The sequence below is a fragment of the Lepeophtheirus salmonis genome, chromosome 5 (genome assembly GCF_016086655.4).
Source record: "Lepeophtheirus salmonis chromosome 5, UVic_Lsal_1.4, whole genome shotgun sequence".
Lineage (NCBI taxonomy): Eukaryota > Metazoa > Arthropoda > Copepoda > Siphonostomatoida > Caligidae > Lepeophtheirus > Lepeophtheirus salmonis.
The window spans coordinates 28,354,989-28,375,216 of record NC_052135.2 but is presented as its reverse complement, the minus strand read 5'-3'; the positions used below and the strand labels follow the sequence as shown (position 1 = coordinate 28,375,216).

The following is a 20,228-nucleotide window of genomic DNA, read 5'->3' as shown; positions in this document are numbered from 1 at the left end:
GAAAATATGAAATTAAGTGCTCCAAAAACACTTGAAATGTAGACAGTGACATATGGTAAAACTGTTCTGAGTTAAACAAAAAAATTCTGATAAGGGGTACAAGCTCTTCCAAGATGGCTAAGGACGAGCCTCACTTTGGACGCCCAAGCGCGTCAACAACAAATGAAAACGTTTACGTAATGAAGAAAATTGTCTCTGAAGACCGTCGAGTCGCTATCAGAAACGATGCTGAGGATATTTATATATCGGTTGGTTTGTGCCATAAATTGTTTTCCAACTTTTTGGGCATGGACGAGTTTTAGCGAAGTTTGTTACGAAACTGCTTAATTTTGACCAAATGAACTGTCCCATTTCTTGGACAAAAAACACACACCATGGTTCAAGTTTACTATATCTGAGGAGGATTTACTTTGGAGGGGACAACATAAATATTGATTAATAAATAAATATTAAAAAAAAATAAATACAAAATCACCTTACATTTTGAACATACCTCATATGTATAACATTGTATATACAACTAATAAATGAGTAAAGTCCACTTACTTGTCCAGAATATTGATAGTCTGATGCAGAAGAATCCAACATTTCTTTAGCATGTTTGAGTCGTGCATGAGTAGAGTCTACCAATTCTGCTTCTGGTGAAGTGAGAGGAATCTTTTGAATGCTACAATTCCCCGTTCTGAAAAAAAAACAAAAAAACCGTTTAATCTTTCATTTTTTATAAATAAGTATTTGGCAGTTCATAGGGGTAAGCAATAGTATTCACTTAGTAGAGGCACATATTTTCAACTTTATTTTGATGTTTGTATTTAATGCGTCTGACATTTAAATGCATTATATAAAAAAACGCTTAGATTTATTCCATGATAAATCTCAAGTTTTAAAGGGGTTATTTATAATTATTAAACCTTCCTCATTACACAAAAATATAACTATATTTATTAATAAAATATATGATTAAAAAGTCATGGTATAATTGAATTAGAGGTGGGCTTGGGCATTTCGTAGAGCTGAGAAAGAAGGCAGGAGAAAAACTTATGGTTCTACTGAACAAAGACTCAAATTAACATCAGCTGTCTATTACATGATTTTGAGAGTGGATGAGAGAAAACATGTTACTGCTAAAAGAGGAAAATCTTATATATTATGCTTTCCTAAAAAAATACAGCAAAATTTTCATTCCTGAAGAAAGAAAATAAATGAACAACCCGTTTTTTTTTTCTAATCTCTAAACTGTTATTTTCCCCAAAGTTTTACCCATCCCTAAATTAAATATATATACAAATAGTTTATATATAAATATATAATATAAAAAGTTGAAATATATCTTATTGGAAATAAGTACTATTTGCATTATACATTTATAATATGCATATGATTTCAACAAGTGCACAGTGAAAGATTGACAATAATAAAAAACCTATTTATTATACAATCAATATATATTTGTGTTTATATTTAACTATCATCATAATATGTATTTTCAGCAATATATGGATGGAATGATGAGCCTCGTACTGGACGCCCAAGTACGTTGAGACAGTGCTGAAAATGTTTTCAAAAGTAGTCGAATGATTATGTCAGATAAGTTGCTGAAGATACTGACATATTAGTTGGCTCGTTTTATGATGTGTTTTCGAATTTTTTGGACATGAAACTAGTGTCAGAGAAGTTTTTTTTGAAACTGTTTAATTTTGACATGAAGAATCGTCGCATGAGCATCACTAATGAGCTGTTTACAGATGTCAATCATGATCCTGATTTGCTCAAAAGGATCATAACTGGTGACGAATCATGGATATATTGTTATGATGTCGAAACCAAAGCCCAGTCGTCGGAATGGAAGAGCCCAGAACGAATGGGAAAAAATCGTCAAACACACAAAATACTTCTAACCAATATGCCTCTCACAAACAAAATAAACATATTATATAGATTTTAACAAAAAATATATATTCTTTTTCGAATGTACTATCATAAAAAAATACAAAAATTTATCATACCACTGCAAAATTGGAAAAGTAACCTTACTTTTTATTTAAACACTCTAAATCAGGGGTTCTCAAAAATTTTCAGGCAAGTACCCCCTGCCTTCCATATAAACTTCTAGTCCCCCTCCCCCCCAACAATTACCCTATTTCTTCCAAAATGAAAACAACACATTAATGAACTAAACACAAAAAATATTTTTGAAAAAATTATTATTTGAAAGTACGACAAATAATTGTTTTCCTCTTCTGGATGCATTTTATTTAAGTGTACAGTGAGCCTTGATGGCTTCATCGCCTCGTTAGAGAGTTCCTTCTCACAAATGAGACACATTGGTTTTTGAACATTGTGAGGAGAAGTAACAAAGCCAAATTTCAAATATTCAACAGAATTCTTCGCTGAGTTCTGAGACATAATAACGGTAAAAAATATAACGTAACATTCTTAAAAGATAACTCGGAAACAGAAAAAAAAGATCAGCTTAATAACTGAACTCTACTAAGTTATAACAAGATATTGAAGCATGAATTGTAAATTGAGCTACTCCAGAACATGAAAGAAAATTTCGAGTGCGTAGTTTTGTTAAATAAAATTACGTGTCGTTTACTAAATAAATACTCGGACTCTAAATTTTCTTTCATGCTAGAGTAGAAAATGTCTCTGGGAAGAAAAAAATATGCATAAACATAGGATAAAAAATATGAATTTTTTTAAACCACATAACAGGGGCACACATATAATGATCCAGCGTCCGGCAACAATGCTCAACTGACTAGCTCAAACGACACGTGGTTATAACAGGTAGAAAATATATTTGTTACAATTTATGAGCTATCTCAATGATCACGTATAAAATATGAAACTTCATAATTTTAAAGATATCGATAGCACTTTGTGTTCAACGCCCCATTCAAGTGGAAATAACTTACTACCTGCATTTGTCTCCTCAACGCTCCTAAGGCGGCGGTACGGACAACTTTGCGAAACATTGCTCTAAATGATTGAGTCAATACTTGTATATGGGAGATAATGTCGGTTTTTGTATGTGACAAATATGTTGTTCAATTGGTACAATAGAATAATGAGACATATTGTTTTGTTTCGGAAATTGAATTAAAGATAATCGAGTAAACAAATATTTCCTGCCAAACAATTAATTCAAATTTTATACTATCCTCCACGTAATTTATTCAAATTTCATAATATACCTTACATAGTTCATTGAATGAAAAGTTAATATAATAAATATACTGAAGATTCCCTTGTGATCAAAATTTTAACTACTTTTGCTAAAGTAAAAAAAATGACATCAAAAATAAATGATTCCCTTATCAAAACCCTATTCACCTATTCAAACCAACAAATGAATATTTCATTATAGCTTCAACTTCTAATCTAGCAAGAAACATTCAAATTACTTAAATTAAACTAGCTTGATTTTTTTCTTCTTCTGTAGATATAAAATAAATTACTTAAATTTCACAGTATTTATTACTCAATATCTCATCCTAAAGTTTACAAATTGGTATACCTGGAAGCTTACTGAAGAATAACACCCAGAAAAATTAGAAATCATAATTAATCCGTATATTTTCACAGAAATAAGGCGAAGAAATGAAGTTAAAGATGAATACAGAAAAAAGAAACCGTATTTTTTACTGTGTATTACATTTAAGCTTACATAAATATTAAAAATTTATAGTAATTTTTTGTTATTTTATTCTGGAGTAATTATTAATAGAGGTAAGGCAATTTTTCTACTAGGGCAATAGTCCTTGAAAACAATCTTTCTTATGCTCTTATATTTTTTTTTTCCTTACATCAAACCCCACTAAACCAAACTTTTACTTTTGAGTTGACAACATGCCTATTTATAAATTAATGTATCAATATTTATATAAACATATTTTTGTACTTAAATTTCTTGAGGATTTGCAAAGTAACTGCTACAACTGACATATTAATAAAATTCTTGTAAAGGGATTATGCTGATAGTAATAATAATGTCAGAGCTTAATGAATAAAAAATATAAACGCAGTATTTAAAATTCCTTTGTAAAAATTTAACTCACTAAAAATTGAGTAATTATTTTTGCGTGTTTCTATGTGAAAATACACACAATTACACTTGGTTATATAATATAAATAACTATGTTATAAGATATTATGGAATAAAAATCACGATATGACGGATTTAGGCATCTTAAAAGTTGATACTTAGCAAAAAAATTACTTGTAAATATACAAATTGTTGAGAAACAAAGTTCACGCATAATGTAACAAATTTTTCTTCTGTAGTACATTAAAAACATCAAATTTTGTAAACATTTTACTATCAAAATATATTTTTAGCTCTTTCAGAGCGAAATTACAGCTTCTGAACTTTACGAATCCTAAAAAAATGAATTTAAAAATACAAGTTTATAAAAAAAAAGTTTAATATATATGTGTATTTTGCATTTTTCCAGGAGATACATTAATCTCCGATTTTTGAGTGAGTCTAAATGAAGACCAAAGTAATATTAATAAAATCAAATTTATGGTCCGGACTAAATGCTAATGCAGACTTTATAATGTAGTCGTTACTCATGGAGGTCAAGATCTTATTGCTACATATATACTTTGATAAATAACCAATATTTGCTGGATTGGCTAAAGCAGAAGCTAACTCCTGCATGATTTGTTTAATATAGTAAAATATTATTATCAAATAATGATTTTATTTTAAACAATACCCTAATCTACGAATTGAGGATATGCATCTTTTGTTCATTGTATGTATTGTTGGGTGGTCCACTTAGGACTATTTTTTAGGTATATTTTTTTACTATTATTATTAATCAAAAATGCATTGCTTTTGTAGTATAGCTCTATAGTCTCTATAGGTCTGAATTTCAAAAAAGAAAAGAAATGGCTGTTATATCTTGGTTACTCCATCTTAGAATGATTTAGTTAATGGCTTCCTGCATTGCCATACATAGTTACTTACACACATATATATTATTATGATATAAGTAATATTTCATATGGGGCAATTAGTTGTTATAGCACCATAAAAAATATATAAATTTATCGTTTGTGAGATTTTTAATGAAATAAATTGCCTTACGGACATGGTTCTCCTCACTCGTTTGCTTGCTTTCATCTCATTTGTTTCTCTTTTTTGTAGATATTAATAGCACATTTATTGTTTGAGCAATTAATTACTTTTGAAGCGGAAAACGAACTGTTTTTCTTTACAATTCAAGTTTAATTATATAATGGCCGTGACAAATAAATTATATTATACAAATAGGATTTTAAATTATCATTAACAAAAATTTATACCCTTAATAAAAAGAATATTCCAGGACAAAAAAAAATTAATGATTTAATAAGTTATCTTAAATACAGTGCCTAAAAAATGTGTCGAATCATACAAAAATCAAGAAAAATTAATGGGCTTATATAGAAACTAATATTTTGTACGTGTTTTTTTTCTATTGCTTTATGTTATAGCTAAAACTAAATAATAAATCTTGTATTACAACTTCCAAAGACTTGCCTTCAAAAAAGTTCAATTTTGATTGATTTTTTCAATTTTGCTTTTAATTTTCTTATAAAATATTTAATAAGCAAGGAACTTACAGTTGCATGATAATGTTCGTAGTTAAAATATAATTAAGGCAATTATTTCACTAATTATAATAAGTCATTAATATTTTTTAGAGACAAGGAGATTAACCTCAAATTAAATATGGTTCATATCGTAGTTAGCATATTAGGATATTGATATTCAAATCAAATTAATTAAGTTAAAAAGATCCAGAAATACTAAAAACTAAGGTTTCACAAATATTTTTATTTAATAAAAGAATACAAATTTTATGCATAGCAAATTTTGCCTATTTGGTGATATTCCAAGGCAATTTTTTCTGTAAGGAGAAAAATCCTACAGCAAATTTAGTAACTGCGAACTTTCTTAGATTTTTATTTAGCTTCATCCCTTTATATCAGAAATAGATCTTTCTAAAACAATTTACTTTCATGATATTACATCACAATGTATCGCTTTTTATTTTATAATTTGTTAGTTGAACTGCAAAAAATGTTGTGCAAAATAAAAACCATTTACAATTTAAATACAATCAATATGATGGATAACTTCATAGGCAAAAAAATAGAAGAATCTATCTTGAATAAAAATAAACGAATAACAATAAAATGAAAAGTAATTTTTCATGCCTTATGAACCTTTTATATAATATTCAAATAATTGAATAAGAAAAATAGGGGGGGGGGCGAAGCAAAACTATGTGGGGTTTAAAAAAAACATTTGAAAAAAATTAGGAATGTCACAATGATTGCTTGAGAAAGAGAGAAAGATATGAAATTTGAATATTTCCCATTTCATAGAAAATCATATAAAAATTGAATAAAATCCAAGTTTTCATTTTGAAAAAAAAAATAAAATAAATGCCTTATTACTTTTTTTATGTTTGTATTTTAGAAAATGTATATTTTGAAACCAAAATAGTTATGTGGAAATAAATCACAGATTATATTTTTTGTTTTCTGTTTTTTTTTTATGTTCTAAATCGACATAAAAAACAAATTAAGCCAAATCTATATAAAAAGGTAATTTCTACAATTTTTAAATAAATGCTTGTAATTTATGATCATTTTCTTGGTATGCACATAAATAAGAAGTCTGCTCAAACATATGTTTAAAAAAACACACATACAAACAATATATTTCTATAAATCGCTTACCTTTGATTAATGGTATACTGAAGTCCAGACTCAAAATCATGTACAATGTTAAAGGAATCCTCTGGCAACTTCGAAGATATGGCAAATTGACTAAAGAAAATTGATGGGAATATGGAATGGCTCTTGGGTGCAAATTTAAAAGAGACAAGGTTGTGACGAAGATCAAAGTTTTGCTCCGTATAGCTTACTGAGGCTCCTTCCTATGTATATTGATGGGATACAAAGAAATAATAATAATATCACATTAAATATAGTGCTAATGTATATATTTTTTGGTAATTATAATACAGTCGATAACTGTGCTTGCATATTTATGCAATCATAAAGTTATTAATGTTGAGACTAGGCTCAATATTGATTTTTTTTTTTTTTTTTTTTTTTTTTTTTGTTAGATTTTAAATTATTCTTTCCGGACATATTTTGACCGATATTTTGGTCTAGACCCCTATTTGAGACTGCGAACCAAAATGTAATCGTGTTCAAAAATCGGGGACCATCTTTTTTGGTCTCAATCTATGGACAGATTTTCTTCCCCACTCCCCTATTTATGAGTTGTGCAAACATGATTTATATAGCACATTATTTAACTTCATTTTCCGTTAAAGTGCTGATGTTTTCAACCACAACTGAGGTCATCAATCATTCATATATAGAATCTGTTTAGTCTGAATTTTAAATGATACCCATTTAGACCCTATTTTTTTAAGACCGATAAAAAAATCTTTCCTTACCAAACTTCTTCAAACGACCGAATTATTTGGTTCACTAAAAGTCATAACTTTCTTAGACGGGTTTAGGATTTTCAGACCGAAACCCAACACTAATAACTAAAGCATAGAAGAAGAAAAAACATATAACTTTTTTCTCCGTTTTATAATAGAATTTGCATAGAACCAAACGTTTGTTATTTCCATACGTTGATACCTTAAGTGCACAATTATTTTTAAACTTCTTAAGTGTATTTATAGTATATACATTTATACACTTGTATGTATATACACTCCAAATGGGGACTAAAAAGTTACCTACTCAAAAGTTAGAAATATTCTAAAAACAACAACAATCAACAGAGGAACTAACATATTATGTATGTTATTTGAATAATTATTCAAATACTCTTTCAAGTGAAGTATGGTACTCTCAGCTCTACCTAACTATATGTCTACTTGCCTGAGTTGGAAAAAAAGTACTGATGCTGCAAGTCCATGTCGAGTATCGAGTCTTTGCTTACAATTCCAAGTCTTTGAATATTTTCATCAAACCAGTTAAAGTCCTCCGAAAATATAGAATACTACAAAAATTACATATCCAGTGAAAAATGGAATTTACTTTGGAGTCCAACTCGAGTCTTGAGTCTTTCATTTTAGGATAAAGGTGAGTCCAAGTACCCATTTCTACTATTTGCAAAACGGTTGAAATTCCTTCCAATAATCATATTTAAGGATGCAAGATTTCGTGAGGAAGGCGAGCCCGCATGTAATTGCCATCTGGATCCTCTATTTTATTATATCAGCTACTTTTTATTTAGAGTATTAAACAATACTCAACAAATAAAAGAAATAACTTAAGCGAATTATGAAATCAACTATCTGAGGCGAGAGTTAAAGAAGGAACGCTTAAAGTTTTCCATTAATTTGTACTTTAGAATGATAATTGAAGAAGTAGTTAATTCATACATGAGGTATGACTGAATATAAATCGATTGTCAAGGTAGTAGTGCCAACTGTTATTTATATTTAACATTTCACGCAACAATAGCCATTACTTTCTACTGGGTAATTATATATCCAAATAGTATCTAAGGAATTATTCGAAGGGTAAATTTTCCCCAACCAAGGAATGATTCTTTATGATAAAAACTTTTAGATATTCAAAATTTTTATAATTGACGTGTGAAAATAATTTCAAAACGATTTTGAAACAGGCTCTCCAGCATCAATTTAAATATAAACTATTATTCGGTATTTTGTATATGTATCTCATATAGATAAAAAGGCTTCATGTATAATCAGTTTTTCACAAGATATATATCAATATTGAGTTTTGGTTGGAATATCCTAGACCCTTTATTATTTTCTTTTTGTCCTTAAAATAAGGACAGTCTTTTATCATTGTGAACTATCCAGATCACATAGAAAAAAATCGGTCTAGATTGGTCTGGATTAAAATTAAAAAAAAATGATCTAGATGGATTTTAGATATGAATTGTAAATGCTGTGAAATGAGTTTATAAATTATGAACATCGGTACAATGATATAATACTATTTTTCATCTTTGTACAACTCGCATAACCAGAAACCGAAGTAAATAGTTACACATAAGTTTGTTGTTACAAACTCCATTTTGTGAAAATTGAACCGTTTTAGGACCTATATATCGTATTAAATATAATTTGTTCCTCCACATATAAATAAAAAAAACTTTGGAAATATCTCATTTTGCCTTGACACTACGTTCTTAGGAAAATTAAAAAAAATACAATGGAAAGGAACTTACTAGGTGTATTTTCAACGCTAGGATATAGAAAACTAAGTATGTCAAGCTGTTGAAAGATAGTTTCTTCATATCTACTAGCTAAAGTTACAATACTGAGCAAAACACTACCAACCATACGTATGTTAGTGCTCAAATTCTGAACAAAAAACTAGAAATTTGATGAATAGTGAACATATATAAATAATAAGAAACAGCTGATATCTAAAAAACTTTTCTGTATAACTGAAAAATGGTGTGTAACATGAAGCTTACCTTAAGTGCTCTCCATTTGTATATATCTAGCTTGTAAATCTTTACATAGTATTTTTTAGCATTATTATTTCATCCTTGTGGAGATAAAATATATGTGTAAGGAGTAAGCAAGAGTGTGAATGATCATAAATGTTGAAGAGTTACACTGAGAGCTGATATGTGTACCTAAGTCCTTCTTGGACTCAGAGTAGAATCGAGAATCAAAAACGTAGTTATTAATGCCTATGCCCTTGCTTGATATGGGACTTGTGTTTATTTCCTTCATATCACAACTTCTCAAAGCTAATCTAATTTAACCTGCTTTTTAAAAACATTCATCAAAATGTTAGGGTAAGCAAATTCATTTTCTGTGACTTTTTTTTACATACCAAAAATGCTTAGGATTTACATCTTGCGATATAACTCAATATATGAAAACGGAATCTTTACAGTGATAGTTTCTGGGATCAAATGGAAAAAAATACAAAAAGATTACTGAATTACATTTTGGTGCTCAGTGTTCATTTTCCCCCTTTTTTCTCTTTTTCTCCTCATTAAAATGATACGTTAAGCAATAACTCTAAATCTATAATAAGACAACATATCTTTTCCCCTCTATTTGATGTGCATCAGAATGAAGAATGACGTGCAAAATATTTATTTATGTTGTTAATTGAAAACTGCAATGTTTGTTTCGAATATAATTATGTACTAGGTGGATATAAACATACATACATATAATATAGGTACATAATTAAGTTCTTTCGTGCTAATATAAAATCTCTTGACGGCACAATTATTATTTAAGTAAGTAAAGCAATAATGAGGAGGGATAAATAATAATGAATGTTTGAAAGTACAAAACATACGTAATTACTAAGTACTTATATATCATTTAATTTCCATGTGCTAATCAAATAAAAAAATAAAATGAAACCACAAGAAAAAAATTAAAGACTTTTGAGCTTAAAAAGGTTGAACTGCATGGAAAAAAATAAGATAAATTTAGCATGTATTTTCCTTTCTTTATGTCACATATATGCAAATATATATATATATATGTATTTAAGACGTTCAATTGAAAATGTTAATAAAAAAAATAAAGTCATTTCATATTTTTCACACGTTTATATGTATGTATAATGTGAATACTCCATATATTTGAGTTTACATATATTTCTTCGTTTATATTACAAATTAAACTTTGTATTATTATCAAATTTACATCAAATTAAAAAAGAAACGTTATCGAGATAAAATGAGAGATATAAAAACGAAGGGAAAGTAAGTAATAAATATGACTAGCACGCGACCGGTACTCTTTTAGTTCAAACCTGAACAAGGTTTTTTATTTTCCAAAACTCTCGAGGAGGAAACATCTAAGTATAAAGTAATAACATGTTTAACATGTTTATCTCCCCATTATAGACGGTGAGTAAAGATAAAAGTTTGCTCGAGAGATATACGTATAAGTTTCTTTTGTTGTATGATTGAGATTGGAGTAATTCCAGGCTGGCTATACGTTCTAGCTATATAATGAGTGGTATTTTTGTTTATTTCCTTCCTCTTTAGCTTCTCTCTTCTCAAACATCCTTCAAATTATGAGGGTTACCATGTTAATTTTTTTATTATTAAATAACAGCAGTCATATTTCATACAACTCAAAAAATTGGAATATTTACTATTTATGCGCGATTCCAGTCAAAATTTTCCAATTCTGCCAAGTTTGAGTCTTTGAGTTATGTATCGAGTTGTGTTCATGTCAGGAAAAATTACTAATTTTAAAGTTTGGTCGAGTTTGAGTATTTTAGAATATGTGGTATAGAATATATATTTAGGTATGTGGTATCCCCTTCTTAATACAATATCAACTCTTTCCTTAAAGAAAGCGGCGTTTGTAGTTTCTTACTGTCCTATTTTGTAATGGTTATTTGAGTTCCAATTAAGTGGAATCCCCCCTTAAAGAAAATATTTTGGTCGTGTTCAAGTAATCTTCAGAAAAATGACGGTAAGGGAAGTCGAGTGTTTTTCGAGTTTAGGTATTACTCAAACCTAACACTATATGCTACTAATTACATTTTACATATGTAAACTATTGTTTGCTTTCACTCTGAATTGGTAAAACAAAAAAATTATATTAATGTAAACCAATTTTATTTATCTATTGATGATAGCGTCATGTGTGTTTGTAAATTGTGGGGATCAGAACAATAATTTCATATAAAGCTTAAAGTGATTCTTGTGCCACAATGTTTCTTAACCAAGGTTCTAAGGAGGGTATTTGTTGAGTTTTAATTATTTCTTGTTAGGCTCTATACAATTTTCAACAATTATGGAGCAATAATTTCACAGTCGGGTATAATTAGCTCCTACTACTCGTACCAACTGATTTTATACCTTTTTCTGTTTTGTTTTTTTTATGGAGGAAAGATTGTGATATACAATAAAAGTAACGACGTGATGTTTACAACTTAAAAAATCGATCTATAGAGTAAAACCGAAAAAAATGGTATAGGACTTGAAAACGATTAAATGTTTTTATCCAAGGTCTAAAAAAGACATCTTTTAATCAAAACATAAGTTCAAATCGCCCAAGAAAAAATTACTTATGAAGGAATTGAAAAAAGTTCTGATACTGCGTCTCAACACTACTATAAACATAACTACGAGAATGTTTATAAAGAAATGGTTATAAACATTATATATATTTATGTATAAACTACTTAAATATTTTTTTAAGTATTAAATACGGGAATGTGCAAATAAAACGCCATTAAAAATGTAAAAAGTTCAAAAATACTCTGTGTTATTTAAACGAGTTTTTAATCCATTTAAAAAAACCAAAAAGAAACTGTTTACTTCTTCATTTGTTCATTTATTTTCGTGCTGACTTACTGACATAATAATAATACATTTTTACCTTTCTAATATAAACGTATATAATAATAGACCAGTCATTTAATTTAAAAGGTTGTATATAGTGAAACCATTCACATAAATTATGTTAGAAAATAAAATTTACCTTATCTATAGTTTCAATCTTGACGCTGAATTGATCCTCGATATCTGGGATTCTTCTTCGATAAATATCTGGTCTTTGACAAAATATCCCTCTTGGAATCAAATTTTCTTCTTCTGATAGAAAAATATTTCTTTTCCCATCATCCCGAGACGTGGTAAGGAACTCAAAACTATGTATGTCATAGTTCACAGACACACTCTGAGGCATGGCTCGCATTTCCGTACCAGGAGCTATAAAACAAACGAATAATAATTAATTGAATATTAAGAGATATAGTTTTATACTACACAATGTATGTCAATATTTACATAGAATATAGTTGCTGGAAAGTTACATTAATAGGAAATATATTTAATGCTCTATTGGAATACAAACCTTTATTATATCCTTCCTAATAGATGTTCAATATTAATGAACGAATTTTAGTGATATTCATTTTGGCAGTAGTCTGATCATTAATATTTTATTTCAATTTATTTATCAATATTCAATATTTGGGATATAATGTTCTAGAATTCATTATTGAATGTATATTACATCATATGTATAAAGTTAGTCTTAATAAACAATATGTAGAGACTCAAGTTCAAGTTAAATGTCTATTTTATTCAGAATTTGCTTACATTTCAAGTGCCTCCAACTCTCATTTCAAAAACATACGAGGTATGTTCAAAAAGTAAAGTTTTGTTTTTTTTCAAATTCGCGTGCAACGTATAATTGGTATGCATAATGGTACATTCGAAAAAGAAAATATATTTATTTTTAATGCTACATAATATGTTTAGTTTGTTGGTGCAAGGCATATTGTTTAAAAGTATTTTGCGTGTCCCTTGATTATTTGTTAAACATCCTGGGATCTTCTATTTGGACGATTGGGCATTGTTTTAATATCATAACCATATACCCACATTTCATCACCAGTTATCACCCTTTTCATCAAATCAGGATATTCATTGACATCTGTCAACAACTCATTAGCCATAATCACGTGACCATTATTTTTGTCAAAATTCAGCATTTTCGGAACAAACTTCTCTCTCACTCGTCTAATGGCAAAACATTCGAAAAAAATTCACAGCAAGAGCCAACCGATATGTCATTATACACAGTAACTTCTCTGATAGTCATTAGACTTTTTTCAAAACAATTTTATATACTGCCTCAACGTTTTTAACGTGCTTTGGCATTCAGAACGAGGCTCATCATTGGCATCTTCCCGGCCATCATAGAAGAGTTTGTACCACTTATAAACATTTTTTCTTACTCAGAACAGTTTCACCGTATACCACTTTCAACATTTCTAGTGTTTTTGATGCCCTTAATTTCATATTTTACACCAAATTTCATACAAATTGTTTTATCAATGTTTTTTAACAGTAAAAAATAGGAGAACACGCAAAATACTTCTAACCACTATGCCTTTCACAAACAGACTAAACATATTATATGGCTTTAACCAATAAATATATGCTTTTTTTTCTCGAATGTACTAATAAAAAAAGAAAAAATCTAGCAAACCAAATATACTTTCCCCATGAAATTTGAAAACTAACATTAATCTTTGAATAGACCTCTTACTTTATGTGCACCACGTAATGTAATTTTCTTTTCCCTCACGTGAGGCGTACACGAGTCGGCATTCACGTACCTATCTACGTTTATTTTCCGTTATTTTTTTTCTTCTCTCTTATTTTTAACTGCAGTTTTAAAAGCTTTATTGGTGAATCGGCTTCCTCCATGTAATCCTTGAACAATGCCCGATTGCTATATTGCCCCCTCTTATACTTCAGGCATCTCCAATTATGAAAAACCCAAAGGTCTAACTTTTCACAGTAACAAACTATTGAAAATTATCAAGTATTTTAAGTATCAACTCCCTAATCACAGATTTCCTCATGATCAAAAGTAAGAATAAAAAATTGAATTAAAGCGATCCTGAGAAGTTACATCAGCTACCCTGATTTTACAAAAGTAAATTCCATTCATGGTGTGAGGAAGTTATTTTTTGTTCTGAAAAGAACAAATAAAAATAAGTCAGATATTGCCCAAAACGATCAGATGAAATCCGCTCAAACTTTGCTGAAGAAGGCTGATATTTGCAGCTTGTAAATTATATTGACAAGAAAAAAGTGAACTTCGCACGTGAGCAAATCGTTTACGCTTTATCTATAAAAAAAAACAACTAAAAACTAATGCAAATTAAGGACTTCATCCTTTGCAACTTCCTTAAAAACTACGAGTTTCTTTGAAAGGAAAATTTGTCAACGTTACCCCATTCTAATCACATTAGTAAAATTGACTCCCTATCTAGTAGAAAAAAGATTTATATAATCATCATGGATGAAGTTTTTATTCTAAGGCAGGTGTAATTTCACCGCAGGAAGCTGAGTAGCCTTGAAAATGATAAAGTGACCAATACCTGAACTGTGTTCATGCTTTCAAGTAATGGTGGATCATATGAGGATACCATTCAAATAAAACCATCTCATTCAGAGTCATTCAGATATTGCCAAATACTTTTTAACTAAATAAGTCACCAAATGGGGATATGAAGTAATCGGTTTTTGAGCAAGCAATCACGCTTCAAATAGACGGACTATTAAGCCAGACTATGCAAAGGAGAAGTCAAATGGTCCATTTCAAATCCAGTTTATCCTGAAAAAAACCATTTCCCCCTATTTTTGATGGATCTCGTATTTATAATTGTATAAGAAACAATTTGGAAAAAAGAAACCATTTTTGAATGTCCAGTTTTATGTAGTGAACAAGTCGGATCTCCCAATTGATTTATATTTTTGAACTCTATCGGATCGATTCTGTAAATAGACCAAGGGCGGTACATCGTTTGAATAGAAAAGCTCTCAATCTAACATTTAATGAAAAAACTAACGTGAAACTTTGTTGAATAATATTTCATAACAGTACAATAAGTGACATGCAGTAATATTATGATAAATGCCATCATAAATTTAAATTTAATCTTAATTTCAGAAAAATCATAAGGAATTGGTGGAATAATGTCATTGTCAAGAGCTCCAGAAAATCTGTATCATGGATTCAATGCTGGCTTGAGGAGTCAAAGAAAAAAATTACAAATTCTTTGACAGAAGAAACATTGGTGGCCATTTATCAAACTTCCTCATCTTTGGACGCTGCTGCTTGCTACATGCTAGAGGGAAAAGGGGTTTAGTTTGTTTTGTTCTGGAAATTCCTGAGTGATTGTATTGAGCAGCCATTCGGCCAATATAGAAGCATAAGAGGCGAAATTACTAAATTACAATCCGACAGTTACTTCAATCACAAAAAGGCATCAGACTTTGAACCATTGTGAAGTACACTTTGTTGTCGACGCGAGACCTTAAAAAACATTGAAAGAGGCTATAAAGATAGCTAAGTGAAAATGTATGGAAGATTTGGCCGTTTTTCTTGAATATTTATGCGACATGTGAGTTCATGTTACAATCGAAGATGAATCTAAAAAAAATAGATCTCCTTCAAATTCTTTATATCTATTTGAAACATTTATTAATAATTTTTATCATATTGTTGTGAGCCACGAAAACCTTTATAATATCGTAATCAATTCTGAATATCCAAAATCTTTCTTTGCATCTGCAGTGGTGGTGCAGATGGAAAATGAAGAAATCCCCGATGCAATTTTACTACAAGAACGTAATATTGGTCATAATGTCTTCAAGGATAAAGCTACTGTCATCTCAGGAAAAATGTTCAATATTTTCATTCGTAATTTGTCCAAACAAAAACTGATAAAATTAGACTTGAAAAAAAAGAAGGATGAAAGATAATTTATTTTCAAGTTATCATCAAAAAATACCAAACTTGTCGTAGAAACTTATAAGACTTGAATAATCTTTGATAGATCAGCATGCCGAAAGTAATGAATGTATTTTATCAATTCGATGTATATTTTAAATTTAATATGTATTAATAAAAATTTTATTATAAAAAATAACCATTTGACTTCAATTCAAATCATTAGATGGTACAAAAAAAATGTAAAATAATTTAATTTATTACACCATTTTGAATTTGAAAAATTAATATAAATACATATTTTTCTTATTTTTGTCTCTATAAATTTTCATTTGCCAAAAAGTCACACCATTGCCCACGTCGTTTTATGTATATAACTATAGGTGTGTATTTATGATAAATAATACTTTAAATTAGCATTCGTTTTCCTATTTTTCAACCGATCAATCCTTTTATATTCCCCTCATGTGGGAATAAAAACTATTTATGGTATTCCAGCTCTCTAAATTTCCATGCCGAAAACTAAGCAAATAATAAAGTGTTTACATTGACATCACAGATTGCTTCAAAAACTGAAAGTTAAACCATCTTAGACCATAAAGTCGATACATTTAACCCTTCACAAATATATTTATTTTTAGCCAATTACTCTAGAAAATATATTAGACGTTGATTTTTCTTTTTACAAAGTTAAATAGTACATATATATAACTTAGTATATATAAACTATATTGGCCATCGTTTATGGGATTTTTGTATTAATATCAGTTTTACCAACTTTGCCTATTGATGGGATAAGTTGTTACTGTACTGACTTCTAATTGTCGAACCTTTTTTGTTTCTAATGGTTGTTATAAAAAAATTGCACTTTAGTGTAGGTAATTTTTATGATTATAATTTATAAGGAATGAATGAAAAATTATTGATCACAAACTGGAAGACTTTACAACATGACAGTGTTAATGTTATCTTTTGAGTATAATATACATATGTTTTGAAAAAAAATAGACCTTCTTTCCACGAAATTTTCTCAATTATAATATTTTAATCATAGTTGAAAACATTTTTATAAAAAAAAAGTTTACTAAAAGATGTTGTTTTCTTGAATTAACAAATAGAAAAACATTTTACAAAAATGTTTCATAGAATATCTTTATATCGTTTTAAATTTACTCAATTTATTTTCATCCATTGAATAAAAACATTTGATAGAACAAGGCCCCATCTAACACAGGATTTATGTATGTACATAAATTGAAATCTAATCAATTAGAATGCCTAGAGTTGTTAAAAATATTTTATGACCTTAAGCGCCTACAAGATTGATTTAAATTGGCTATTTGAGCCATATACCCTTAACAGCTCTCCATTTCTTGTATTATTTTGTGTGAGCAGTGTTTTTATTTTTGAATAAAATGTTATCCTTCTTGAGGAGTGAACATCTAAATATAAAGTGGCCACAAGTGCGTGGGTTCATGAAAGATGGAGTGTAATACTTAGTATTTGTTAGGAATTCATAAGTGTAATTTGTTATTGGACTCAAAGTAGAATTAAGGATCGACTTTAGAGTAATTCCTGCCTATGTCCTTTCTATATACAGAGTGGGATTTGTTTATCTACCTCACCCTTTCATAGCTGTTTTTTACTAATCTAACGAACCATTATGACAGTTAAGCTGTCATAAACCCAAATATTATTTAAATTGTCATGGATATTATGTGAATTTTCAGGTTTAAAAAAAAAATATTCCCGTAGGTCATATGATTTACAATTACTTTAAATTCACCCTATAAGATGTAATATTATTTAATAATCCTGCAAGCCATTGGCCATTCCCGTGGTTGTGGAATTGATCAACTATGAAATTCTTCTTGTCTGAGAAATTTTTCACGATTGACTCACTTGACTTGATCCATGTGTGGATTTTCTAGTATCTTTCGAGCCTCCTGGCTTACAATCCCTATGTTATAAGGTGGCGTGAGGTCCTTGTGAAAGAAAATAATTCTAAGTTGTACTTTATAGTCGTCATCATGGGCCTAAGAGCCTCAGAGAAGTCGTTGGCGAGGCAATTCATCCACTTAGTGGGATCCTCCTTTATATTCTTCTACAAACTTAACAAGAACTTCGTATCCCTCTTTAAATTATGCCCTCCACTTCTTGGAGAGGTCTTCTCCATTTTTTTTAACATACCCAACTAACAAACAAGGCTTACAGAACACTTAACAAAGTCCGTAATCTTGGAAATCTGAGATACGCTGCCTTTTTGCTTGTTGCTTACTCATTATCATGAAATGACTAAATGATTAGTATAGTTTGCTTATGCAAAAGGACGGCGGAAACAGAATATCAAAACATAATTACTAAAACTTTCCATAGTAATGAGAAAATAAACATTAATTATCAGTCCACATTATGCTTCCCTACCCGGTATATAAATGCAATATTACGAGTATACCAGGATGAATAATTTTAAAGATAGAGGAGAAGAAGATAACTCAAAATAATATTTAACAAAATGCACTAGAAATTTGGTGCATTGCTGGTAAATATTTTACAATGATTAAACTCGTTACTTCTTTTTTTCTTTACTTTTGTTTTTGCATCAAAACAAGAACACTAGTACATTATATATTTTTACATTAAATCTGTTTGAAAAGGATCCTGGATATGTAAAATGAAATTATTGTGAAAGTTATTCACAATAATGGAAAAATTAAGATAAATATGCAATAGAGATTAATCCTGGTAACTAATTAATACATAATTTATAGCATAAAATAAATAATAGAAAAATAATTTGTGCCAAAAAACAAACGAAAATACATTCATTAGACTTATAGAATGTTAAGTATAATTTATTTCCATTTAATTCACATTTTCTTCAAGGAATAATTAATTACTAAAAGTTTTATTACTCATCAATAAATTGTAAAATAAATATATATATATAAATATTTTAATTGTTTTGTGACTTACCAACACCAGAGAAATGCACCTTCCATGGAATCCAAGATATCTTGTCCCGATCATCTCGATCCTTTTCATACACAATCCTTAAATAACTACTCGGAACAACTTTAGCCACTTCCCATTCCCTCAACTCTGTATAATTGAACCGATTGATACTTTTGATTCTTCCAAGAGCTGTAATACTTTGTAGAAGCTCTGATAAGGATACATAAGGCGTTGAGCATTTATCATTCCAACAGAAGCATTCTGCAGGCAGCCCCACTGAAGGCTCACAGGAAATACCTAAAAGTTAGTAAGAAAATAATAATTATTGTAAGAAAACTAAAGTTTTTCTTTTCTTAGTTATATATATATATTTATATGTATGTATGTACATAGAATAAATAACTAACTCTCGTATATGAAGTGCATGTGATGGAAGATAATATTTACTTATAAGAAGCTAGAGCAACAAAAAAAAATACCTTTTCATAACTTTAACTCAAGAAAATCCTTTCCTTTCTTAGTATAGAAGAAGTATGTATCAATAGAAAATTAAAAAATAATTCAACTTTTTTAGAGTTAACCCGAAATAATATTATTCTTTCAATTGAGCTGACATAAACGTCTTTTTAAAGGTTGATCAATGGAATAAAAATATTTTATTTACTGCCCTCGTTATTTCCCTTCAATCTTAATGCAATAAATTTTCTGGCAATCTAAAACTAAATCCGCCCTTAGTGGTGATTTCGTGAATGAAAATCTGGCCGAAAACATATTTTCCAAAGGACAATTCGTCTCAGGAGCCTAACAGTGAGATGATCATCCAAATGAAGAAGAACAAACGCCTCTATTAATGTTTTCACTCTTTTACTTTTCTATATTTAGATGTATAAATCTATATTACATTTTTCTTGTTTTTGTTTTAAGAGCATTTACATCGGGATGAAATAATAATTTAAAAAAAATTGTCTGAAGGACATTTCGCAGATGGATAATTTTCCTAATTTA

General features: G+C 29.1%; 1 protein-coding gene across 1 annotated transcript in view; it reads right to left on the bottom strand.

Annotated features, from left to right (window-relative positions):
• The window catches only part of LOC121118367 (uncharacterized), a 109,367-nt gene that overhangs the window by 28,257 nt on the left and 60,882 nt on the right, over nucleotides 1-20,228 (bottom strand). The window contains exons 3-6 of the mRNA XM_040712938.2: nucleotides 19,245-19,520; nucleotides 12,495-12,724; nucleotides 6,745-6,944; nucleotides 547-682 (exon numbers count right to left, since the gene is read on the bottom strand). Of these exons, the coding sequence (XP_040568872.1) occupies nucleotides 547-682; nucleotides 6,745-6,944; nucleotides 12,495-12,724; nucleotides 19,245-19,520 (842 nt within the window). The remainder of the gene's footprint in view (nucleotides 1-546; nucleotides 683-6,744; nucleotides 6,945-12,494; nucleotides 12,725-19,244; nucleotides 19,521-20,228) is intronic.